Source organism: Ahaetulla prasina, chromosome 2, assembly GCF_028640845.1.
Source record: "Ahaetulla prasina isolate Xishuangbanna chromosome 2, ASM2864084v1, whole genome shotgun sequence".
In the NCBI taxonomy this organism is placed as follows: domain Eukaryota; kingdom Metazoa; phylum Chordata; class Lepidosauria; order Squamata; family Colubridae; genus Ahaetulla; species Ahaetulla prasina.
In genome coordinates, this window is record NC_080540.1 from 39,809,851 (window position 1) to 39,836,904 (window position 27,054).

Here is a 27,054-nt window from a genome sequence, read left to right on the forward strand (position 1 = left end):
GAGGGCTGAGATGGCATTGAATTCAAAATTATTTCTGAATATAATAAATGTCTGTGTTTAATGGAGAAATTATTATAGACTTCAAAACCTTCAAGATAGGAAGCAATAGGAAACTGTGATGCCAAAGAAGCTGTAAGGGAATTGGATTTCTTTCAGTGACGCTGAAGCACTTTTAAAAAGCATTTATAGTTTGGCACCTTTGCTTGGCAAGATTGTATATGATTAAAATCAGTCCATTCCTATCTACCTACCTGATGGCTTTGGATGGGCAGACTTCACCACCCTATATCTGCTTAGACAGATGTCTTCCCAAGCTCTATAATGTTGCTTTGTTGTTTTTAGTCGCGAACTCATGTCCGACCCATTATGACCCCATGGACAACTTTCCTCCAGGCCTTCCTGTCCTCTACCATCTACCTCCCCAGAGACCATTTAAGCTCACACTTACTGCTTCAGTGACTCCATCCAGCCACCTCATTCTCTGTCGTCCCATTCTTCTTTTGTCCTCAATCTTTCCCAGCATTAGGCTCTTCCCCAGTGAGTCCTTCCTTCTCATTAGGTGGCCAAAGTATTTCAGTTTCACTTTCAGGATCTGGCCTTCTAAAGAGCAGTCAGGGTTGATCTCCTCTAGGACTGACTGGTTTGATCGCCTTGCAGTCCAAGGGACTCGCAGGAGTCTTCTCCAGAACCAGAGTTCAAAGGCTTACCTTCAGCTAATCCTTCAGACAGGATAGCAAGGAAATGGAGAGGAAAACAACCTTTTCTTTGACACTATTGAGAAGTAAGTAAAAGTAAGTAAGTAAGTATTTTACCCATTTTCCATCAGGTGATCTGGACTATTTCCATCCACGGTAGTTGTTTTAAGAACTGGTGAGGAGAGGGGGTTATTGATAATTGTTTCAAGAACCCCCCTCTCCTTCTCCCCACTTTTTGTAAAGTGTTTTTAGATGATAAACCTGAAGGTGATGTTTCTGCATAACCTGTAAGCTACTGTGGAAGTATGTTTGGTTGAAAACATAATGAAACTATAAAAACCCAGATTTAATACTTACAGATTATCTAGTGCAGTGTTGGCAAACCTTTTTGGCACCAAGTATCGAACAGAAGTGTGTTTTGGGCAGGGCGGGGGGGGGGGGAAGGGAATGCCAGAAACTGGAAGATCAGCTCCCTGGCACATATGGGAGCATCGGAAACTGGAAGAGCAGTTCCTTCCAGATTCTAGCAGGTGCAGGCACGGTGATCACCTGGTCTTCCGGTTTCTGGCACGCATGCGTGCACGAAGACCAGAACCTAGAAAAGCAATGGGTGACAGCTGCTGTGTTCGAAGAGATGACTCTATGTGCCACTTCTGGCACACGTGTCATAGGTTCGCCATCACAGATCTAGTATGAAGAAATTCCTAGCAGTAATCAGTAATTATGTGTCAGTTTCACAACAAAGGTTATTTTTCTATACTACACACTTTGTTGTTAGTTGTGAAGTCGTGTCCGACCCATCGTGACCCCATGGACAACATTCCTCCAGGCCTTCCTGTCCTCTACCATCCTCTGGAGTCCATTTAAACTCATGCCTACTGCTTCAGTGACTCCATCCAGCCACCTCGTTCTCTGTCGTCCCGTTCTTCTTTTGCCCTCAATCTTTCCCAGTATTAGGCTCTTCTCCAGTGAGTCCTTCTTTCTCATTAGGTGGCCAAAGTATTTCAGTTTCATCTTCAGGATCTGGCCTTCAAAAGAGCAGTCAGGGTTGATCTCCTCTAGGACTGACTTGTTTGTTCGCCTTACAGTCCAAGGGACTCGCAGAAGTCTTCTCCAGCACCAGAGTTCAAAGGCCTCAATTCTTTGGCACTCAGCCTTTCTTATGGTCCAACCTTCACAACCATACATTGCAACTGGGAAAACCATAGCTTTGACTATACGCACTTTTGTTGGCAGGGTGATGTCTCTGCTTTTTAGTATGCTGTCTAGATTTGCCATAGCTTTCCTCCCCAGGAGCAAGCGTCTTTTAATTTCTTGGCTGCAGTCCCCATCTGCGGTGATCTTGGAGCCCAGGAAAATAAAATCTATCACTACCTCCATTTCTTCACCATCTGTCTGCCAGGAATTGAAAGGGACAGATGCCATGATTTTAGTTTTCTTAATGTTGAGTTTCAAGCCAACTTTTGCACTCTCCTCCTTCACCCGCATCAAGAGACTCTTTAGTTCCTCTTCGCTTTCTGCCATTAGAATGGTATACGACACACTACATTCTATATATACATATATACACAATAGTCCAGCCTCATACCATTCATGGTCTTGATTTTAACCTTTTATTTGATTGTTAATCTTAATTTTAACGCTTTTAATGTTTTTACAGCTATGTTTTTATATTATTGTAAGCTGCCCAGAGTTACTTGAGATAGTGAGAAGGGCGGCATATAAATTTAATAAATAAATAAAATTAAGAAACAGCACATATAATTTCCAACAAGACAGTACTGATTATTTTGGATTATTGTCAGGAAAACATACCAGCTATCAAATGTTTTTCTGTACTGTTTTATTAATGTTCACCGAATATATTTCACAACGTTCTTTGAGCTTTTTATGCCACCTTTCTTAATTACTGTATATCCAATATCCCTCTAGGTTGTCTGATGTATACCAAATCAAGTGGGCTAGACCCGTTGATGCTTGAGGCACCTCCTAAAGCAGGGGTGTCAAACTGGATTTCTTCGAGGGCCAGATCAGCATTGTAGTTCTCCTACATGGGCCGGCTGTGGGTGGGGAGAGATGGGATGAACGCCTCCTGCAGTACCCTGCTGGCCAAAACGGGCATTTTGCACCCCGTTTTGGCCAGCAGGGTGCTGCAGGAGGCTGTCCAGATTGAAAACGGGCTGGGTGGGGGCTGCATATGACCACATGCACCCCATTTTGGCTGCCAGAGGCACTGCTGGCCAGTCCTTTGCTATTTCAAGGCCAGCCCTGTGGGCCAGATTTAAGCACCTTGAGTTTTACACCCCTGTCGTAGAGGAAACATCAGATAGGGTGTACCATGTATCCCAAATGCTTTGGCTTTGGCTTTGGCTTTTTAGCATATTTATTTTGACATGTTTTTCTTAGTAGGGTATAGAACACATGTGCAGAACCTGTATCTGTTCCCCCCCCCCAGCAAAGCTGTTTTGCTGTACAAAATTAAGCTCTTTATCTTATTCTTCCGTCTTCCAGCGTAACTCTTTTCTTGACACCTGCTTGCTTTCAGCTCTCTTTTTATAAAACAAACTCTCCAGTTAAGAAGATGGTAGGGCTGTTTTAATCCTCAGGTAGCATCAAAACTCTGGATCCCAAGAAGGAAAAATGGTGAATTCACTTTTCCGCAAGTAGATAAGGTGCCAGACTGGCCCAGCTAAGGCCAAATTTTCCCTGCTGCAAAGAAGCCAATTCTCACACAAGATGGGAAATTGCAACCTGTTTATTCTGTGCAGCGAGTTCAGGTGTACCCTCAGGACTACATTACAAATCAAGAGCCTCCAATACAAATCAAGAGACCTCAACGTACGACCACAATTGATCCCAAAATTTCTGTTACTAAAAAAGACAGTTGTTAAGGAAATTCTGCTCCATTTAGGACCTTTATGGCCACAGCTGTTAATCACTGCAGTTGTTAAGTGAATCTAGCTTCCCTATTTACTTTGCTTGTCAGAAGGTCACAAACGGTGATCACATGATCCAGGACATTGCAACTGTCATAAATACATGCCAGTTGCCAAGTGTCTGGATTTTGGTCACATTACCATGGGGATGCTGCATTGGTTATAAGTATGAAAAATGGTCATTAAGCAAATGGTCAAACACTAGCTTTAACACAAATTGGCATAGTTTTAATTCACTTTTGGAAAACAAAGGCGCACAATCATTAGCAAGCAACAGGCAACAAGCAACAAAGTATTCTCAGCCTTGCAGAGAATAGTCATCCCAGGTCGATTCATTACTAAAATGACCTTTCATTTCCTACTTAATAAGGCTGATATGCAAAACTTTTTAGCTCATTTATCTGCAACAGGAAAGGGAAAGTTAACTTAAGCACCTAAAAGCAAAATGAAGTTGTGTTTTTTTACATAATGGGTTTATGCTGGCTAAGACTAGTATACCAGTCCTACAAGGCACAAAGCGGGAAGAGCTTTGAGCTGTTGGCTTGCCTAAGTAAATTTCATGCCAACCAATTGGATTATTCCTGGATGGACCAGAATGTTATTTTTTTCTTGGCTTGTTAACAATAATTGCAAGGAATAAAAGGCAAAGGTTTCCCTGTCTACAGTAGTTGTGTCTGACTGTAGGGCAAGGTGTTCATCTCCATTTCTTGGCTGAGGGAGCCAGTGTTGTCCAAAGACAATTTTTGTGGTCATGTGGCCATCATGGCTATATGCCAAAGATACATGGAAAGTAATTGCCTTCCCACTGAAAGTGGTACCTATTAATCTACTTGCATTTGCAATGCTTTGGAACCACTAGGGAAGCAGGACCTGGGGCAAATAACGGGTGCTCACCCCTTCACACTGTGCTTGGGTCTCAAATCTGGGCTGTCAGTTTTCCAACTGACAAGTTCAGCATCTTTAACCACTGAGCCATCATGCTCGCCCAATTGTAAGGAATAAAGGACAATGTCATTTTTCGATGTGAAGGCTTATGAGTGCACATATGTTGCTCTACCCTAGGAAGATTTCATTAAAATGGAAGGCCAAAGGCTGCTACTGATGAGCTTTAGAGAACAGTGATCCATAAAAGGACCTATCCTCTGTTATCCTAATTGCCAAATCTGATTTTGTCAAAAGCTTTTTGGAAAACTAAATAAATAATTTCTCCCACCACCGCTATCTACATATTTGTTGACATGCCTGGTACTTAGTGAGACAGGATTTATCTTTAGTGATGCTTCTTTATAAAGCCTTTTAAATGCTTAGTCATTTTATCTGTAAAAATTTTTTGCTATATGACCCTTCATCTAACTAGTAAGAAAGGTAAACCTGACTCAACTCAATGATAAACGAAAGCTTGAGCTTTCTCAATAGTCTTTGTTTATTCTTACAATCCACAGGTTAGAAAACTGGAGCAAAGGTGGGGAAAAACGGAAACACAGAAGCAGATTATTCAGACAGAAGCATTTTCACGAATTGAATATTTATAATAGCCATATCTGCTTCAAATAAACACAACAATGGTATTTTGTATCAATTTGCCTGGAATAAATATTATTCTAAGTGATGTGTAATTTAGTAGATCTTCCTGCCATCCAATCATTGTTTAAAAATTATCACTATAAAGCACGTTTTCAGCCATGTTGTATTGAGGCTTACAATTACATGGGGCTGGGTAGGAGCAATTTTCGCGTGATAAATTCTTTAAGAGTTTGACAGCTATCAACTGAACACAGTGATTTTTTTTCTGTTTGCCAGTAAAATCTAAGAGTCAAAGGACTGGAAAGTAAATGGAAAATGAAAATCTTCTAATCCAATCTCTTGCCTAATGCAAGAATTGCAGAGTGGCTTCATTTGTTGATACAACAGTATTTATCTAAGTTCAACACCATACCGTATGTCTGTGGAATGAGTAAAGCAAGGTCCAGGTGATGAAAGCAATGTTGCAATGCAAGGCCCACCTCTTTTTGGTGCGCATTGTGACATTAAAGGCATGACCCCAAAAGATCAAGCTTGCCTGGTGATGCAGTGAGATCCTAAAGATACCGTTAACTAAGTTCTTCAGAATTCCTTCCTGAAATAATTTAGTAATGTTTGCCTTAATAACATTCTTCTTAAAGTTCTGTTTTGCATCCTTCAGGGAATCATAGAATTTGCCCCTGAATCTGTCACTTGGTTCAACATTTCCTTCCATTATGCATATTTATGTTCCTTTTTATGGCCAACATTTGGCCAACATTTCCATTTTTTAAAGGATTTTTTTTTCTAAAGATTTTCTTTGATTTTTTTTTAATTAACCAATGACATCAGTTCTTATTGTAACAATAACTTTCCTAACCAGTAATCTTTACTGGTAGCCTACATTCTATATGTAACTTCTGTGATTTTAAATAATTCCAAGATATTTTGAAGTAATTTGAGGAGTTTGAATTTTCCTTTCAACTTTCCTTCCCCACTTTTCTTATTTGTTAAAACACAATAGATTTCTACATTTGACTGTGGCAGTATTAGATTTCTAGTGTGATTAATGTTTCACTTACATAATTTATATGTCTATAACTGTTTCTAGGCAGTTCACCAGTTGTCTTTTCCATAAACTTCTGGGAGCAGAGTAAAGCCAATATCAGTTTCAAAATATGAGGTTCCATGATCCTTAGTTCTAGAGATGTTTAGGTATTTAGAAATGTCATTCTTTTCTACCACACAAGTAATACCTACTTGTGTGATAGCAATAACTATCATTGTGATAGTTATAGATAATCACAACCATTATTGTGGTTATCACTATCATCTTTCTGTAGTGCAATATTTTCACTTAAAAGTTTTCTTTATTTTATTGTGAACCTCAAAAATTATCCTTGGAACTTGAGCTGAACTATAATACAACCACATTGGTTTCAGGGTTTGGACTGTGGAGGCTACTCCTTTATTTTTTTCAGTTTGTTGTCCCAATTTTCCAAACAGATAAAAAGCAGAGTTATTTACTGTATTGGGCCTCTGGTGGCTCAACAGACTAATGCAGTCTGTTATTAAAAGCAGCTTCTTGCAATTACTGCAGGTTCAAGTCCCACCAGGCCCAAGGTTGACTCAGCCTTCCATCCTTTATAAGGTAGGTAAAATGAGGACCCAGATTGTTGGGGGCAATAAGTTGGGGGACTTCGTATATAATATACAAATGGATGAAGACTATTGCTTGACATAGTGTAAGCTGCCCTGAGTCTTCAGAGAAGGGCGGGATATAAATGCAAATAAAATTTTTAAAAAAATTCAAGAATCACTTTAGGGTAATGGTTAAGGCTAGGGATTGGAGACCATGAGTTTTAGTCTCATTTTAGGTATAAAGCCAACTGGCCAGTTGCTTTCTCTCAGCTCTAGGAAGGAGGCAAGGAAAAGCTATTTTGGAAAAACCTTGCTAAGAAAACTGCAGGGATTTGTTCAGGCAGTTACCAGGAGCCCACAAATGGCTCCAAATCAACTTTAAAAAAAAAGCTGGAAGTTGAATTCATACACCTTAAAAAGGAAAGCCAGAATTGGCCAGAACTCTCTGTTTAATGTAAAGAAGGTAACATGGTTATCTTTTGTTTCTCAAAAATCAATAACTATTCCATAATTAAGACATTGTGGACTCTTAGCAACCACTGCAGATTATTTATAACAGGGGTCTCCAACCTTGGCAACTTTAAGCCTGGTGGATTTCAACTCCCAGAATCCCTCAGTCAGCTTTGCTTCAATTCTGGGAGTTGAAGTCCACCAGGCTTAAAGTTGCCAAGGTTGAAGACCCAACTTAGATCCTTGCCAAGGTTGAAGATCCACACTTAATCCTTGATTCAAAGTGTGATATAGAACCAGCTAAATCTTTGCTGTCTATATTTTATTCCAAAATTTGGAAGTCCTTATTGGCATTGCTTCTGGTTTTACTATTTTGCTTCTCGTGATAGTTCCCCATCCGAGGAACCAACCAGGAAATGAGGTGAAAAGACATTTCTCATTCTCAAAGGGAACTTATTCTTACAGCATTTCTCAATACCGAGGCAGAGGTGTCAAACTGGCGTAAGGTGTTTACATTCCAACACCACGAATCTTCAACTTGTGTCAGTGTTTCAAATTGAAACACTGGTATAGAAAGTACAGCAGGCCGCAAGACTTCACTGAAGCCAAAGGCAAAGCACCAGCAGGGGACTCCCAGAAATTAAAGCGAAGAGCCTCTCTATGCAGATTTCCAATCATCCAGGTCATGCTGATCTCAAAGGTGCTTCCCCTCCCCCCCCAAAAAAAAGGCCAATTGGACTCTCTTGTTTTTCTTCTTTGAAAACATCTCGCTTCTCATCCAAGAAGTTCTGAACTGAAGAAGCTTTTTGGATAAGAAGCGAAACGCTTACAAACAAACAAACAAACCAAACCCAAGAAAGTCCAGTCCAGTTGCCTTTTGGAAAAAGCACTTATGGGACCACCGTGACCTGGATGATTGAAAATCTCCATACAGACGCTCTTCGCCTTAATTTCGGGGGGGGGGGGTGTCCCTGCTGGTGCTTTGCCTTCAGTGAAGTCCCCGAAAGCAAAGCCAGGCCTTCCCCGGGGCAGCGTGAGGCAGAGCGCGCCCATTTAAATGCTGCAGGGCGCGCGCGCCGACCCGGGCAAGGTTTCACCCCAAAGAGGCGAAAGACCGCGAGGAGCTCGCACTTCTTGCGTCAGATGTAGGGCCGAGAATGGGGGTGGGGGGAGATTCCCTGTTCTTCCCGCCTAAAACTCCGCCTATCCAGGTCTCCGCCCCCCCGAGCGCCTCGTATCCCCAACGCTCTCAGGCAGACTTTTTGCCTGGCCTGAAGCAAAAGGTAAGAGCTCCTGCTTGCGGCTCCAAGCAGAAGCTGCGGCAGGTGGGGAGGGAAAAGCGCGCCAAAGTCGCTCAACTTTCCCCGCAGTTTCAAAGTCAGGGAAAGCGGAGGGAAGCCTTTCCGCAGGCAGCTGGGGCGCTTTTTAACACACGCGTGGAGCTCGGAGGGGCGCGTCATCTGCCAGCGTGTCCTATGGGTGTGCAAGAGCGCGCGTTTACAAATGTGTACTCGGTGTGTCCCGAGAAACAAGGGAAATGTTTCACGGTCAGCGTGGTCTGTTACCATGGCTAGGGGCATTCAGGAGATTCAGCCTCTGACGGCGTCATCTGCTACAGAGTTGCATGTGCCCATCACGCCTGAGGGATGTTTGGTTTAGTAGTGGTTAAGGCACCAGGCTAAAAACTAGGGAACAGCGACTTCTAATCCTGCTTTAGGCATGAAAGAGAAGAAGAAGAGGGAGTCAAGCTATTCTCCAAAGCTCCTGAGGGCAGGAATAGAAGCGATGGGTGGAAACGAATCAAGGAGAGAAGCAGCTTAGAACTGAGGAGAAATTTCCTGACAGAACAATAAATCAGTGGAACAACTTGCCTCCAGAAGTTGTGAATGCTCCAACATTGGAAGTTTTAAAGAAGAGATTGGACAACCATTTGTCTGAAATGGTATAGAGGTTCCTGCCTGAGCAGGGGGTTGGACTAGAAGACCTCTAAGGTCCCTTCCAATTGTTATTCTATAATTGTAAAGCCAGCTGAGTGTCTGTGAGCCAGTCGCTTTTTCTCAGCCCAACTCACCTCACAGGGTGGTCGTGGGGGGGAAATAAGGAGAAGAAGGAGTCTTAGATATGCTTGCTGCCCCGAGTTGCTTATAAAAAGAATGAAGGCAGGATAAAAAACAAATAAATAATAGTTTATGCCTTTCAGCGATGCTGGTGTGGTGTTTCTTTTTCTTGGCACTTGGGCAAGGAGTATTTCAGTCTGGGAAAGAGAAGGATGTGTTGCTTTTGGGCTGCATAGTAGAAGCAGGATCACTGAGAGGCATAAGCTGCTGCCTTGTTTTACTTGGTTAAATCTACCTGTGTACTAGTTTCCAAATGCAGGCAACAGATGACACGCCCCTATATAGCAGTGTAGCATTTGAAAGCCAAAACTGCAACCTGTTTTGGTATAAAACTACATTGTATGTAAAGAAAGGCAGCTTGTGACTGTGTGCATTTTTGTGTAGGTGTTCCTCCAAAAGAATGCCAGCTCTAGAAGTACAAAAAAATCTTATTATTTGAGGATCATGACCCATATTGATTTCAATTTTAGAAAGTAAAACTAGAATCTGGAAACTAGCCAAATAGTTTTAACTGTCTATGGATGCAGTCAGCTATTGTCTTCCTCTAGGATGCTTTTTTCAACTTCCCATTCTGCCTCACAAGGCTTTTCCTGGTGGTCTCCCATCCAAAAAGTATGCAGGCCCTACTTTGTTTAATTTTGTGTTGCGATCAGCCACTCGCTGTTGTGTCTTACTATTCAGTTACTTATATTTAAATAACATAAATAACATGCAGGTAACTGCGTGAAAATCAGGTCTTTTTTATATTTGCCAAACACTTCTTTAAACATGAATATTTAGCTATACATGAGCAATATTCAGCTCACGTTTCATTTTCCTTTGATGAAATTTGCACAGATGTTTAGATATGAGTATGAAGAAAAAACAATAGAAGCAGCCCTTGGGAAAAACACCAATTGATTGCATCAGGTTTCGGCTTGATTTGCATCTTTGGTCAGTTCCCTTTGTTCAGGAGCAGTTGCCTAGAGGCTCAGAACTAGTTTTAACATGGCCTTTGGGTCTTAAGTAATAACTCATTATGAAGTTAATTAATAGCATTTGGGTCATTCCATGTCAAGTGGTCTGATTGCAGAAAAGTGCCCTGCTCACGGCTTTTGATGAAATTTTGTGTGAACATGCACACATGTCCCCAATGAACAATGGTAAAAAGTGTTACGTGTGCCAATGCAATACTTGTGGAGATACAGTCATTTGTGTGACCCCCATACAGCAGCCTTCCACAGTATGACTCTGAGGTTCCAGCAACTTTGAGACAGAATATCTCTGGCAATATTTTGTTCAGAGAAACAAAATTTGGCCATCTTATACAACTTTTTGTGCTCTATGAAACAAAATAATAAAAACATTCTCATGAGCGATCTCCATCTAGATAATTTGGAGCAAACTAAAAATATTGCAGCTCGAAAAAAAGGTTAAAGTTTGGCTTTTTATATCTCTGGAAGGAAAGGTATGAGAAACATGAAACTTTGTGCGTAATAACTTAGCCACACAAGGTTTTCGAATATAAAATTTCATTCTCCTACTGCTTTCTAATTGTTTACAAATTGAGTGTAAAGTTGACGGTTTTTGTAAACATGCCAAAAATAGGGTATTTTCAGCCCGCTTTTACAAAAAAAGACCTTCTGGAAACTCTGTTAAATCATTCTCATTAGAAAGAGCATGTTTCAAACCCTTTAGCCACATCCTTTGAAATGAATTGTTGCATTGAAAAAGCCCCAAACATCCAACTAAAGTGACCTCAAAATATAGTGAAAGTTCAGCATCCAAACTGGGGCAGGAGGACTATTGATGGAAGTGTATCATGTCATTGTGATGACATGATACACTTGTGATTTTTGAGTTTTTGAGTTCTGGTGTCAATTTTTTCATCAAGGTAATTAGAAATAGATGTCTGTGCTCTTAAGCAGGTTTTAAAAAACAGGAAAACTTAATTTGTACAATATTTTTGTAAGGCAATCATCATTTTTAATCTCGTAATTTCTTTGTTTTTTCCTTGAAGACGTTTCGCTTCTCATCCAAGAAGCTTCTTCAGTTTTTAGATCACGAGCAAAATGTCTTCAAAAAACAAAGAGGGTCCAATTGCCTTTTGAAAAATACCTTGGGGACAAGTCATGACCTGCATGACTCAGAATCTCCATAGACATCTAGAGAGAGACTTTTTTTCATGACAGGCCTTGGTGCTTGAGCAATATCATATGTGAATGGATAATTCTTTGCATCTCTTGGGTTCAAATAAGTTATAAATAAAAAAGAAAATATTAAACCAAGAGATACTCAGCCCAATTTTTAAATGTAGATTATTTAAACATGCAAATAATATCAAATATTTTTCCATCAAACTTAACAATTCAAAGTTTTATCATACCATTGTTTTGTTTAACTGCTTCTTTATATATTTGGAGTATTTTTTCCTGCACTTATTTAAGCACTCCTTTTGTTTATTACAAATGAGAGAAAAAATAGAGCAGTGATGGCTAACCTTTTTGCCATCACATGCCAGGAGGGGGGAGGGGACACAATGGCCGGTAGGCCCTCATTTGGCTCCAAAGCCTCTCTATGAGTCTTGGGAGGGCAAAAACTCCCCCCCCCCGGAGGCCCTCCGGAGGCCAGAAATGGCCTGTTTACCAACTTCCGGTTGGACAGGAAGTGAAGTTTTTTGCTGTCCCCAGCCTCCAGAGACTCCTAGAGAGGATCTGGAGGCTGGGGACAGCAAAAAAGTCACTTCCTGTCCAACCGGAATTTGGTAAACAGGCCATTTCTGGCCTCCGGAGGGCCTCGGGTGTGTGTGTGGGAAAGGCAATTTTCGCCCTCCCAAGACTCGTAGAGAGGCTCTGGAGCCAGGTGAGAGAAAAACGGGCCTTCCTCACCACCACCCAGGCCCTCTGGAGGCAGGAAACAGCCTATTTCTCTATTTCTGGTGGGCCCAGAAGGCCCAAAAATGAGCTCGCATGCCCACTGATATGGCTACACATGCCACGTGTGGCACACATGCCATAGATTCACCATCATGGGAATAGAGGATCCTATTTCAATAGTCAAAGCTAGAAATGTTTGAAGCTGAAGCCTGGATAACCCAGTTAAATAAGATGGTTAGATATAACAAGATATCAGCAAGAAAACATGTAGAGCAAACTGGGGTTGTTCAATGGAAGAAAAATATATTCTTATAATAATAAATCAATTTGTGTGGGCTGGATAGCATGATAATTAAGTGGATGCATAACTGGATTGAAAATTCTATTTAAAAAAATACTTGCCAAACCCTAGAGAAGTATCAAGTGGAGTATTTAGCCCCATACTCTAACATTTTGTTTATAATTAAATAAGGTACAACAAATGTTTATTAAATTTCCAGATTACACAAACCTGGGGGAGATAGCTAATATCCTGAGAGGTAAGGCACACTGAAAGAAACCTGGGGAAGAGTAGAAAGGAGAATTAAGAGATTTAGAAACTAAGGCCCATGAAGAGAAATTGAAGAAATTGAGATGACAGGAATAGTCACTCTCCAAATACCTAAAAGATGTTACATCAGAGGTCAGATAAAATGTTGAACAATTAAATAACGAAGGCTCACATTTTAATACAAATACCATGTTTCCCTCAAAATAAGACCCTGTCTTATATTTTTTTGAGCCCTGAAATAAGCGCTTGGTCTTACTCCATGCGCTCAAAAGCCCAATTGGGCTTATTATCAGGGGATGCCTTATTTTGGGGGAAACAGGGCATGTATAAGAATATTATTATAATTATATAAGTATGATTTAAATAGCAAATAATATTAATACTATCATTACTACTTGTATTCAAATGAATGATACCCAGATGTCCCACTTTTCATGTATTGATATTGATGTATATTTTTAAATTTTTTAAAAAAATAAAAAAAGAGTTCAGATGATGTTTTCCCTCATTCCATAGGGCAAGATGGAAAATTATGGACTTACAGGAGAAATGCCTAGCAAGTTTAATTACTGCAGTTATGTGGATAGAATAAATCTCTCTTAATTTTGTTTGCATAAGTATGCAGTCTAATACAAAAATAGGGCCAGGGATGGGTTTTTTCCCCCATCAATAAGAAATCTGTGTAGTTTTCCAATGGCGAATGAATGTTTGAATTTTTTTAATTAGCTACTTCACAAAGAAACAAAGTGGAAAATCATACAGCAAACTCACGTATTAATCTATGTGACAGAGTTAAAAAAAAATCCACAAGGCATTTATCCCAAAATATTTCATTTCCCCTGCTGCCGCCAACTGAGATTTCAGGCCACAGTGACAACCATGACAACGTCTTAACTTATTATAAGCCTGTCATCAGCTGGATATATTCTTCAGGACACGGTATAGAAGTAATATTTAAGACTGCGTGAGTTGCTATTGAATTGGGATGAGAGGGATCTTATTAAATTGGTTCTTGTTTTCAGGATACTCCCTCATGAAAATTGAATTATCAGCGACACTTTTTTTGGGCAGAGATGAAAAAAATGTAGTCTACCTCTGGAAATTAAACTGAATTATCTGGAGCATCTTAGGGAGCTTGGAGCAGGACACATAGCCGAAAGAGTTTTTGCCTGCCCCTGTTCTGAAAGACTCCTTGATATGGATGGCATTTTTGTTACATCGATAGATTTTCTGTGGAAGGGTTAATTGGAAAAAGTCATAATTATTCCCAAGTTTTCTATATTGTATCGTTTAACCAAGTGCCTGATTAATATCAGAGCATTAATGGTTAGGAAGCAGCACAACAATTTATTACTTATCATTTATTTCTTAATACAAATATTTGTCAAATGTTGCCATCCTATGGGAGTTATTACCACTGCTAATAATTTGCCTTCTTGTTCCTTTTTGCCCGGGCATTTCAATTTATTTTAAAAGCTAATGATTAATTTGTTTGCTGATGAATAATTTCTGTGCCACTTACTTTTTATTGTATTGTTATATGGGCACCTGATGTTAAAATTACTCTTATAGGTTAGTTTTTCATACAGTTCCGATTATGTTTTAAATCCCTGGCACTTATTCGTATGATGAGTTTCAGTCTTTGAGCAGGATTCATGTGCTCTAAAAATCAAAGTGAATAAGGAGACTGGGAGTTCTAGTTCAACTTTAGGCATAAAACCATCTGGATGATCTGGGGCCAATCACTCTTAGCCTTGAGGAAGAAATCCAAATCCTGGCAAGTCACGTTTTCTGAAAAACCAGAGCAAGAAAACCTAATGTACTTGTCCAGAGAGTCACCTGGGATCAGTGCTGACTTAAAGGCACCAAGAGGGGGGGGGGAACCAGTGATTTGTGTCAGAAGGTGTTCTAACTAATTTGTGATTATGACTACAATGTAGTCATTTGAGATATTATATGGGATGTAAATAGAAATACAGTATTGCATTGAAAGCATGAGATGAAGTCCACAGATAAATCACTTCATGTTCTTGGAGATTATTTTTTAAGATTTTGAGAATCCCAAAAGTTACATGAAGCTAGCTGAAGGGCAGAAACAATTCAATACCTCTAGTCCGATGCATACTGCAGAGTAAATGATTTCTGGAAAATAAGGTTTATAGATATCTCTAGCAATTGTTTTGTGTATTAGAGGAGCTGCCACAATTCAGAAATACAGTGCAGAGAGAGAGAGAGAGAGAGATGCCAAAGTAACAAGCTAATTATGAGAATGTGTCATTAGCTTATTATGGGTGTGCACTTTGTTTTTCAGGGTTTCCAGAAAAGTGCTTACAGGAACTTAATTTAGTCTTGCCATGCCACCTCCAGCAGACACGGGTTTGGCCTATACCCCTCCAGATGGCCAATGGGGATGGGCAGTGGTCTTTGGAGCATTCATTTCCATTGGATTTTCATATGCTTTCCCGAAAGGAATAGCAATCTTCTTCAAAGAAATCCAGGATTTCTTTGGTACATCATACAGTGAGATTGCATGGGTTTCTTCAATTATGTTGGCTGCTACATATGGTGGAGGTAAGTAGAAGAGAGTAATCTGTTGATTTGGCTTTGACTTGTAGAAGTTAATTATCCCCAAATTAAACTGTGGACGCTATTGAAATTGGCAGGTACATTGTGCTTAGTCATAGTAGTCCATGGTACTGGTTTATACCAAAATGAAATAGTTGTTCAACCAGATATTTGAATTCTTCAAATCTGATCTTACGTAATCAGGTTGGGTGCAAGATGTTTCGTGTTTGCTTTGCTGCAGTAGTAATGCTGGGAAATGATTAAGTTTTATTTTATTTTATTAAACATTTTTCTTAAAAAGAAAGATTAAAATGAATATAAATTCATACAAAGTAAAAAAAAAAAGCTAAATGTGCAAGAATGGAAAAAAATAAAATCAGAAAAGAAAACAGATACAGAACATTACTTTTGATTTATTTTACAGCAGTTATAAGTACAATTATAGCTATATCTCTTGCTCTGTGGTGGTCACAACATAACCTTTTTCTATAATTTATCCTGTCTAATTATCAAAACCCTAAATCATAAGTGAATTATATTTTTTATTTCATGCAAAAAGTGGTATTTGCAATCACCATTAACATAAATATTGTCTTTTCTCTGATCAAAGAATTCAGTCAATCAGAAAGTACCGTTAACTTCACCAACCGTTCTTCCATTGTGGGTAGTGCTAAATCTTTCCATCTTTGTGCATACAATAATCTCACTGCAGTTATTATGTATGGGAATAAAGTTCCATAACTTTTTTCCAACTGTTTATGCATTGATCCCAAAATAATAACTTCTGCTCTCAATTGTATATTAATCTTTAAAATCCTCTGAATCAGTGAATGCATTTGAATCCAGAATTTTCAAGCTTTTTTGCACATCTTACAAAACATGATGAAATGTTTCTTCTTGTTCACATCACACTATAAATTTGAAGTGCCTTTATACATTCTAAACAATTTATAACCTGAGTTATAAAGCAATATAAATCAATGATATACTGCTGTGCAGCAATATAAGATGGGTAACTCAGTGTGATTGCAAGAGAAGGATGCTATCTCCCAGATACTGCTGGAGGGGTCTCCTTTTGTAAACACAGGTCAAGTGCTATCTGGTTGCAGGTATATTTGAAGAGTCCTTAAAATTTTGGAGTATTGAACTACTTTTCTAAAGGATCACTTTGTGTTTTTGCATTGATTTTTCAGTTGTGCAGGCAGAATTCTCAACGTCTAACTAATGAATCATGACATTCACTAAGGCCACTCTATCCTCATGAAAATGTATAATACTTTATATTAGACTAGCTTGTGTTCAGTTTCTTTCTTCATCTGCACATGAGGTAGTGTTCAATCAGTTTATAGAACCATTATGAATGAAGATAATAGAAATAAAAATTTGCAAAATAGCGCCTCATAGAAACATGAATTTAAAGTACTATCATCTTGCTACAGGTGATTGTTCTATATCCACTGATGATACTGAAATATATTTAAATTAAATAATTACAAATAGGCATCATTTAATGGTCTTTTTCTGAAACTTGTATCTTTCAAATCTCCTCTGAAGACTTAATTTTCTCATGCTTTTTACTTTTAAATATTTAATATTCTGTATTTCTGCTAATCATTTGAACATTGAAAAAAATTACCCAGTATCATGAAGTTGCAAGATACAGGTAGATATGTATTATAATTCTGTGAAAGGGAAGAATACCATTTATTTTAGAGTGATTAGTCACTAATTCAGATAGGATTGCACCAATTCAGACAGAATTGCAGGGTTAATGTTTGATGAAACATATTGTCATGTCAGTGTTCTTCAGAAACTGGATCAATATAGTTTCACGTATAATAGGCTGTTGCGTGTATAAAGCATGTAAAAGAATAAAGAGTGATATGTATTTTATTCCTCCTCCTTCCCCACAGGAACTTTTACTCTGAGCCAATGACAAGTAGCTGTCCTTGAAAGTAGATTTCGCTCTGCAGTATTTGTGTTGTAACAAAGGGTCAAAGAACAACTAATTCAGATCTTCATACTCTTTCCAAGTATGCTCCTATTATATACATGAGAACCCTGCTCCTTTGTCTAAGCTTGCTCTTCCTTACAGAGAGAATGGGAAAAAGTAGAAAGTGGAAATTTACAGCAATTGTATTTTTAGATATGAAGTTTGAGTATTGGCAGTGCCTGTTGGCTTGAAGGACACAATGCTTTGCACAGCATAGTGAGGGTCACATATGAAAAACAGGCAGAGCCTGGACACAAAATGAGTGCAAATTTCTGGGAGAGGCCTTTTTTTTGTTTTTTGTTTGTTTACATTTATATCCCGCCCTTCTCCGAAGACTCAGGGCGGCTTACAGTGTATAAGGCAATAGTCTCATTCTATTTGTATATTTTTTTTTACAAAGTCAACTTATTGCCCCCCCCAACAATCTGGGTCCTCATTTTACCTACCTTATAAAGGATGGAAGGCTGAGTCAACCTTGGGCCGGGCTTGAACCTGCAGTAATTGCAGGCTCTGTGTTCTAATAACAGGCTTCTTAATGGCCTGAGCTATCCCAGCCTTGAGTTTTTAACAGATTAGATGTATGCCAAATACTGATTTGGTCTCTTAAAATTCTTCTAAAACTTATGGGAAAAGCCATCTTTTCGACCCCTGCCTACTTTGAAGGAGCTTGTGTGGCTAATAGTCAACACTTTTTGCATGCATGATTTAGCACTGATTGTGTGTTATCAAGTGTCATATTTTTAACAGTCAGATCAATAGACCTTCTCCAGAATGATCTGTCCCCAACCTGCTACTCCAGTTCCTGTAACTGGGAAGAGGCGGTCCTTCAAATAACCTGGCCCCAAGATATGTAGGGCTCTAAAGGTGATAATCAGCAGCTTGAATTGTACATAGAAGCAAATTGATTGACACATGTGCAAATTTGGATTTGTTTAAAACTATGCAGACCACTGTGTTTTGAGCCAACTGAATCTTCCACATACTCTTCAAGGGCAGCCCCAAGTAGAGTTCATTACAGCAGTCCAAAGAAGAGATGACCAGGGCATGGGTAACTGTGGGTCCAGGAATGGGTGTATCTGGTGTACAATATGAAGTCAGGAGTTGTGAGTCTGGGGAGTCATGAATCCAAGAGAAGCCCCAGATTACACACCAAGTCTGTCTGGGACAGTACTACTCCAATCATTACCAAAGATGATAATGGACTTTTCCTCCTTACTGTTTCCAAGTTTGCTATGCCACGCTGCATTCACAAGCACCACATCATTCTTTCATATTCTGTGAATTTCAGATCGCACTTGACTAGAAAATTAAGCATTTTTACAGTGGTTGTGATATAAACTTAGATAACTTAAATTGTCTGCAAAGCCCCACTGATAGTGTTTATACAATACTGCATTGTATCCATTGTACTGTCTTTGCTGTATCTCTAATGCCTTTGAAAGCACATCTCTTTGTGTCCCAGGTATAATCTTTTGACAGAAACTGCCCAATTCTAGTCCATTTCAATTCATTGATACATAATATGTAGAAGAATGAGTTCATTTTTTACTATATTGAGTTTTCTTGTGTTCATGCTTCTTACATTCTATGTTTCCACTGTAATTCTATCTTTGCAGCTTCAGATTTATTTTCCTGTATGGCAACATCAGTACCTGGAAGTCCCAAAGGTTTTTAATATGGCTGCATCATAAATACTGTTGGCATTTTGAAAGATCTCAGGTTTTTTCCCCCTCAGTATCTTATTGAATACTGTGTGACCTAAGAGGTCCATCATCCAGTACTGTATTGGCAGTCACTTTATATAGCAGTAGCACTCAGACTTATATACTGGCCGAAGGTGTTCTACAGCATTCTCTGAGAAGTTTACAATATCAGCATATTGACCCCAACAATCTGGCTCCTCAATTTTACCAACGTCGGAAGGATGGAAAGCTGAGTGAACCTTGATTAACAGATTAACAGAGGTGTAAGGGAGCTTGTAGGTTATCTAGTCCAACCCTCCACCCAAGCAGGAGACCCTACACCATTTCTGACAGATGGCACACCATTCTCTTCTTGAAAGCTTCCAGTGATGAAGTTCCTACAACTTCTGAAGGGAAGCTGTTCCATTGGTTGATTGCTCTCTCAATTTCTCCTTATTTCCAGATTGAATCTCTATCCATTATTCCTTGTCTGGCCTTCAGGTGCTTTGGAAAATAGTTTGACCCCTCAAATATTGGAACACTGCTATCATATTTCCCCCTGGTCCTTCTTTTCACTGCACTAGCCATGCCCAGTTCCTGCAACCATTCATCATATGTTTTAGCCTCCAGTCCCCTAATCGTCTTGATTGCTCTTCTCTGCACTCTTTCTAGAATCTCAACATCTTTTTTTTATAGTGTGCCCATCAGGATCGAACTCTGAGCTGGGGGCAGAGTTATATTACTGTTGGTGATGCACCAAGACAAATTCCTTGTGTGTCCAATCACACTTGGCCAATAAAATTCTATTCTATTCTATTTGCTACGCAAATAGACTTCCTGAGGTATGTGATGCATTCAGGTCCCATAGCATTCTTGACCATTGCCTATATGGCTGTATTGCTGTCAGGCTACATTAGCATTAAACCAGAAATGCTGGAAGGAGTGTCAACAGGAAAAAAGGAAAACCCAGAGACCGAATTGAGTACAACCTTACTAATATGCCTCCTGTTATTAGCACTTTGGATACAGCTGACGTGCTTTGAGTACTTGGACAATCAATAAAACATAGTTTATGTAAATAGGTAACAAGTAGGTAATTTCTGGTTTTCCAAATCTTATAAATGTCTAGGAATTTCCAATGCCTCCAAAGCAAAGTTCCCCAACCTTTCTGGGTTGGCAACCTGGAGGGGGGGAAGAGGCACACCTATTATTTGTGTGAGCAGGGCTTCGAGTGGCCACGATGCTTGTGAGAGTGGAGCTGCGATCCCCCAAGATGTTCACGTGAGTGGTGCTGTGCGTGTGTGTACCAGGTTGGGGACCCCTGCTCTGGAGGACATCTAATGGGGGAGGCATATCCACTTCTGTGACTACAGGTACTCCTCGACTTAACAACCATTCATTTAGCAACTGATCAAAGTTACAACATCAATGTAAAATGTGGTTTACAACTGCTCCTCACACTTATGACCATTACAGTATCCCCACTGTCACCTTATTAAAATCTGGGCGCTTGGCAACTGGCATGTATTCACAATGACAGCAGTGTCCTGGAGTCACGTGATTGCCCGTCGCGACCTTCCCAGTTGCCTTCTGACAAACAGAGTCAAAGAGAGAAACTGTATTCACTTAATCACTGCATGATTCACTTAACAACTGTAGTGATTTGCTTAACAAACATGACAAAAATGTCAGGTGTGAATCATTTTAACAACTCTCTTGCCTAGCAGTGGAAACTCTGATGCCAGGTGTGACTCTAAATGAAGGATAACCTGCATCTTTGAATGGTTTAGATGTGGGGGACTGGGGAGATCTTGCAATATCTCTCTTATTACAGTTAGCACCCTCCTCCATTGTTCATGTGCTTTTATAGGCTTTATTTATTATATTTCCTATTTCTAAACTGCCCATCTCCTCCAGAGAAGGTTATAGTTTTTGTAAAAGATGACAGCTTTTATAAATGTATTGGTTTTTCTTTTTTAATTAATTGTGGTACATTGCCCAGAATCACGCTTTTCTAAGGTAAGCAGCTGTACAAACATACTACTTAAATTCAGAAAATTAAACATACGTGTTAGAAATAAAAAACAAAAAGTCCTGTGACAATGACTTACAAATTTTAGATCAAACTTTTCATTAGAAATAACCAGTGAGTTTCTGCTTGTTCTTTCCTGAACAGTTTTCCATCATGTGCCTTTTCTTAATATCATATATGAAACCATAAACCATCTTAATTCTACATAAAATGAAGACAGAAGGGGATGCCTCATTATTGATAAATTTCCATCTGTATGGGAATGACTGTGCAAAATATTAACATATTTCCATCTGCGTAAAACTGAATATGCAAAGTTGTGGTACAATTTTTCAGTAACAGACTTCTTTAAGCAATGAAAATATTTATTTCAGATAGATTATTTGGGAGAAAAGTAACTTTTATGACCAGATGCTGTATATCAGTAACATGCTTTTAGTAATGTGATTTTACACTGATTTATGTTAGCTAACGCTTGGCTGCCTTTGATATTCTGACAATAATAGTTTTGATTGGTAGACCTCTTAAATGTGCTGTTATTCATAATTTCTTTCTGATCCTCATTACAGAGGTTCTGAGTCATGGACAGAATATCAACTCCCCTCAGTTTTGTCTCTATTTGGTGTTTGGAACAGAAGAGCTATGTTCTTGAAGTTGTTTCAATCTGTAGCATTCACCCCAAGTGGAATTTGAAATACTACTGTATTTTTGGGACTATAAGATGCACCTGACTATGAGATGCATCTAAATTTAGAAGAGGAAAACAACAACAAAAAAGTTTCTGGCCTACTTTTTTTCGAGCCTCTATTCAGCCCTTTTCCAGTCTTTTTTCGGCCTGTTTCCGGGGCTTTTTTCAGCCTATTTTTAAGGCTTTTTGGGACTGTTTTTGAGGCTTTTTGGAGCCGTTTTTGAGGCTTTTTTTGGCCTATTTTCAAGGCTTTTTTCTGCCTGTTTTTTTTTCAAAAAACAGGCCAATAAAAGCCTCAAAATTGGGCCAGAAAAAGCCCCAAAAATGCCTTGAAAAAGTCCCCAAAATGGGCCAAAAAAGCCTCAAAAACAGGCTGAAAAAAACCTCGAAAATGGGCCAAAAAAGACCTGAAAAACACCAAAAAAAGTCCCGAAAACACGGCATGTGGAGGGCAAAAAATGGCTGGCAGGTGGGCGGGACTTCAGCAATATTTGGTCTATAAGACACACATACATTTTCGTTCCCTTTTGGGAGACAAAAAGGTTGTGTTTTGTAGTCTGAAAAATACGATAATTCTCAGTTGAAGGAGATGTAGCTGTAATTAAGCATATTAAGAAACAGAAAAATATTCTGGTTAAAACTGACCAGTAAAGTGAGGACATTTGTAAAGAATTGGAAAGAAAGGAATTAATGGATGATGCAATTTTTTAAATTAATTTTTATTTTTTTAATATAAACATTCCATCTTTCCTTAAACAGTGTGTTGTCTGGGTACAAATATCTCTGTGCAATAACCATCAAGATTTACAACAGCATTCATTACATTGATATTAATTCTCTGATCTTACCATTGTAGCATTGAACATAGTATACCTATTCATTTTTCCCTCTTAACGTATTTTCTAATAAGAATAAAATAATAATATTAAGCATAATAATCCTAATAGTCATAATAATAACAATCATCATATTGTTTACATCCCTATCCTAACATATTTTCTACTCTTCAATCTCCTTTTGTTTCCAACTTCCATTTTTATTCTCTTAAGCATTGATAAAATAATTCCCATCTCATATAATATTCAGTTTGTTCTTTCTCCTTAATTGCAAGCATTAATCTGTTCATTTATGCACATTCTAATATTTTCCTAATCACATTCTCATCAGTAAGGATCTCTTTACTATTCCAATTCTGTGCAAATACAATTCTAGCTGCAGTTAATACATGAATAATTAAATATGCATTCTCTTTACTATAATCATGCAATTTTGAAGGTTAACCTGAGTTCAGAAAGTATACACTTCACTGTTGTTCTATTTAAAATGAGACAATTATCTTTAGTTCCTAGAAAAAGACAGGTAACCTTTTTCTTAGGGTTAGTTTATAAGTTTGGAATCTAAAGAACACACTGTGAATGTTATTTTACAATGTCTATGGAGAGTCTCAATCATCCAGGTCATGATTGCCCAAAGGTGTTTTTTCCAAAATACAACTAGACTTTTTAAAAAAAATATTTAAAACATTTAGCTTCTTATCCAGGAAGCTTCTTCAGTTCTAACTGACTGGAGGGGAATGGAAGGATTTATATTCTTTGCAGTCATCTGGTCGTTAACACTCTTCTGTTTGAAACAGAAGGATAAGAGGCCATCTATGTCAAAATTGAACAGTCTTCCCTCAGCAGAGGGGGAGAGATATTACACCACCTGTTTGCAACATAGTCTTTTCAACAGTCCCAAGAAGGTTTCATACCTATTTGCACTCTGATTTAGGTGCCTTTGAGGATGCAAATAAACCCCCAAGTGACCTCAACAACTCTCAGAGAGCTAATGACTGATCCTCAGAGTGCCAACAATCAGATGACTGTAAAAATACAAATCCTTCCATTCCCCTTAAACCACTATTCTATTCATTTCACTTCTTGAACGAGAAGTGAAATGAATAGAATAGAGCTGGAAGGGTCTTGGAGGTCTTCTAGTCCAGCCCCCAATGATGGAGCACCCATGATTTCCGAAGGCAAGATATTCCACTGATTAAATGTTATTTACACAATGGCTGCCTGGGACAAAAATGGAGTGTGATGGAATAGGCTTGTCTGCTTTCAAAATGGCTTCCATAGTGGGGATATCCCAGAAGCAGCTCTCTGAGGTTGATCCCCATTGCTCTTAGTCCACCCATCCAGGAATCTTTCTGTCCCTCTTCCTTTTGTAAGATTCTGAGTGTAGTTTTGTTTTTGTTTTTAAAATAAAGGAGAAAAGAAACAAATTGGCTTGGATCAAAACCACTGCAGCTGATGTTCTACATGTTCTGTTCCTGCTTCCCTTCCCGTGCTGTTCCTGCTGTTCCTCTGAAATTAATTATATATTTGTTTCAATCTACACCAAGCTTAATGATGTTTGTTGACCAGGGCTACTTTCAAATAAGACTGTAGACTTTCCCTGTAAAGTAATACTTTGATATTTTAGGAATGTGCTTTTATTAGGACTGTGTTGTGCTTTGGATTCTGACAAAAAGGAATATAAATAGAATACATCTCTGCAACATCTTACCCTAAACCCATTTTTTCTAAGGTTTGCAGCAGCAGTGGAAGGCAACCTATAGTCTTGGGAAAAGTTGTAGCTATCTGTTTTGTTGCAGACAATAACAATCACAATACATTGATATATTCAGTAAAATAGACAACGATAGTTTTGCAAGTCAAAGTTTTTGCAAGTTAGAAGGAGCAGTTTTTGCTAACTATTTATTTATTTATTTATTTTGGACAACTCTGTGGGATTGTCCTAATTTTAGAGTGCAGATTGCCCACAGAAAGGGAGTTTTAGCAGACAACATTTGCCACTATATCTCCTCTTGCTTTACCTCCTGATAGGTATGAATCCTCATCTGTCTGAGTCAGACAAGCAGAAAACCTCTAAGGTAGCAAATTAATTAATTAATATAATTAATCACCTCATCTACCCATGAGGTGATTCTGGATGGCTTACAAAATTAATATCTGTGTCTTCAGTATGCCCACATATGTACCAAAATATTTGAAATATCGTTAATCTGAGACACTCTAAAGATCTCCTAATTACTGGCCTTCATTATTTATTCTTTGAAAGTATTGGATAAACTCTGGAATATATATCCCTGAAACACTTTTTATCCTTGTGATATTAACAAACCCTTTCTTCAGACAGCAGTTTCTCAACTGATGAGTTTCTGGCCTGTAGGTCATTGCACTACACTTAGGAAGTTTAGTAGGCAACTGACCTTGAATATTTTCTATATACTCAAACCTGTATAGGTTTATTACCCAACGTTTATTATAAATTGCAGTGGCAAATACAGAAAGCCTATTCTAACTGAGACATAAATAAAGCCTGAGATTGTAGTTGCAACTCACAGTAGATAAGCAGATCACTAAAGAGCACCAAAATAGAAAAAATAGGGACAACCTTTGGTGGGAAGGTAACAGCGTTCTGTGCGCCTTTGGCATTGAGCCATGTCGGCCACATGATCACAGAGACGTCTTTGGACAGCGCTGGCTCTTCGGCTTTGAAACGGAGATGAGCATCGCCCCCTAGAGTCGGCAAACACGTATGTGCAAGGGGAACCTTTACCTAAAGAGCACCAAAACCATAGATTCATAGAAATTAGCATCTTAAAACCAGTTTTTAGTTCCTGAGCAAGTTCCTAATGAAACACCGGCTTCTACATTTTTTGGATGAAAAAATATCCATCCACTGTTATTAGCTATGCCGTGTCTGTGATGAAGAGATGACAGTAGCTCATTAACTTGTCAGTGGCATCACTAATATTACAATATAAATACTATTAAAATACAATTAAAAAACTTATTCAGTTGGCCAGGATTAAAAATTTAAAATGATAAAACCCATATAAAATTAAAAACCATATAAATCTAAAATCCTATGCCAGTCCTGCGCAAGTGAACAAATAGGTCTTCAGCTCGCGGCGAAAGGTCCGAAGGTCAGGAAGTTGGCGGAGTCCTGTGGGGAGGTCATTCCAGAGGGTAGGGCCCCCCACAGAGAAGGCCCGTCCCCTGGGGGTCGCCAGCCGACATTGCCTGGCCGACGGCAACCTGAGGAGTCCCTCTCTGTGAGAGCGCACGGGTCGGTGGGAGGCATCATTAGTATTATGGCTGATGTTTGACAGCGAGCCTAAAATCCCCATTCCCTCCCCACTCCAGGGGAAGGTTACTTCAAAATCCCAATTTCCTCCCCATTCCACTAATCTGTTCTGGGAAAGAATCAAACTCCCCCTCTTCATTTCCCAAATAAAATATCCCAGATAATTAAGGAATAATCAAGCTGCTAGCAAAGAACCTGCCTGGAATTCCACATTCCTGCCAGCTGCATAAAGGAAACTTTGTAAGCAGAGATCATAGAAAGTGGAAGCCGGAAGTTTGGCTCCATTTACAAGCAGGCAGAAAACTCATTCAAGACAGGATACTTCACAATGGAAATCGCCCAAACCTTTTTAAAAACACAAAGCCCATGTTGCACAAACCCCAAAACTTCAAAAACATTGAACCATATAAGAATTCCTCCTCTTATCCAATTTGTTGTTCAGTTGACCCAGAAAGGAGCTTCCAGCTCTGTCAATTTAAAACGACAGCATTTCCACCCCCCCTTCTTTGCCAAGCGATCTCCTGGCTGAGAAGCGAGCCAATCAGTTGGGAGCCTTCTTGGCTTCTCAATTTAAAGGGATGGTGTCTTGTTTTTTTCTCTCTCTTCTTCAACAAGTGAGTCTTGATTTTTTCCTTCTAGACGATCAGCTGGGAGTCGGGAAGCAGCAATAAATTGGGGGCGGGGCCAGGCAGAATTTTTACTTCCGGTTCTCTGAACTACTCAAAATGTTTACTACCGGTTCTTGCGAACTCGGGAGAACCGGTAGCAACCCACTACTGGTCTACAAGGAAACAACCAAGCTCAGAGGGCACCGTGGACTCCATAGTTCAACCCTGAGCTACATATATTCTCTTCTGTTGGAATTTCCAAAGACTGGAAAGTGTACCATTCTGCTCACAGAAATGATTGCAATAGTCTACCTTATGTAGAGACTTGTCCACAAAGAAGTTTCATAAGATGATCTCATTACCAAGGAGGATTGGAGTTGGACAGAGGAAGAATTATATCTTAAAACCAATCCTTGCATAAACTCTTTAGTAACTACTTAAACAGAATGCATCTCTGAAAAACCTTTTGATAGAAATCAAATACAAATGCTGGAAACACATTCAGTCTGATCAGGCAAAAGACAAATTCAATTATACACAAATATAGAAATTGGGTTGTAAGGACCCAGATGAGAGTGCACTATGATAAAGCTGCTAATGCAATAATA

The 27,054-nt window shown here is 39.1% G+C and overlaps 1 protein-coding gene and 1 long non-coding RNA gene across 2 annotated transcripts in view; one reads left to right on the forward strand and one right to left on the reverse strand.

Annotated features, from left to right (window-relative positions):
- The first annotated feature begins 8,428 nt into the window (after positions 1-8,428).
- LOC131191323 (monocarboxylate transporter 2-like) overlaps positions 8,429-27,054 on the forward strand; it is a 35,184-nt gene continuing 16,558 nt past the window's right edge. Inside the window, exons 1-2 of the mRNA XM_058169354.1 lie at positions 8,429-8,505; positions 15,056-15,315. Coding sequence (XP_058025337.1) covers positions 15,099-15,315 — 217 coding nt within the window. The 5' untranslated portion in view covers positions 8,429-8,505; positions 15,056-15,098. The remainder of the gene's footprint in view (positions 8,506-15,055; positions 15,316-27,054) is intronic.
- Positions 22,244-27,054, reverse strand: part of LOC131191324 (uncharacterized) — a 71,103-nt gene continuing 66,292 nt past the window's right edge. The window contains exon 4 of the long non-coding RNA XR_009153465.1: positions 22,244-25,307. This is a non-coding gene — a long non-coding RNA (uncharacterized LOC131191324). The remainder of the gene's footprint in view (positions 25,308-27,054) is intronic.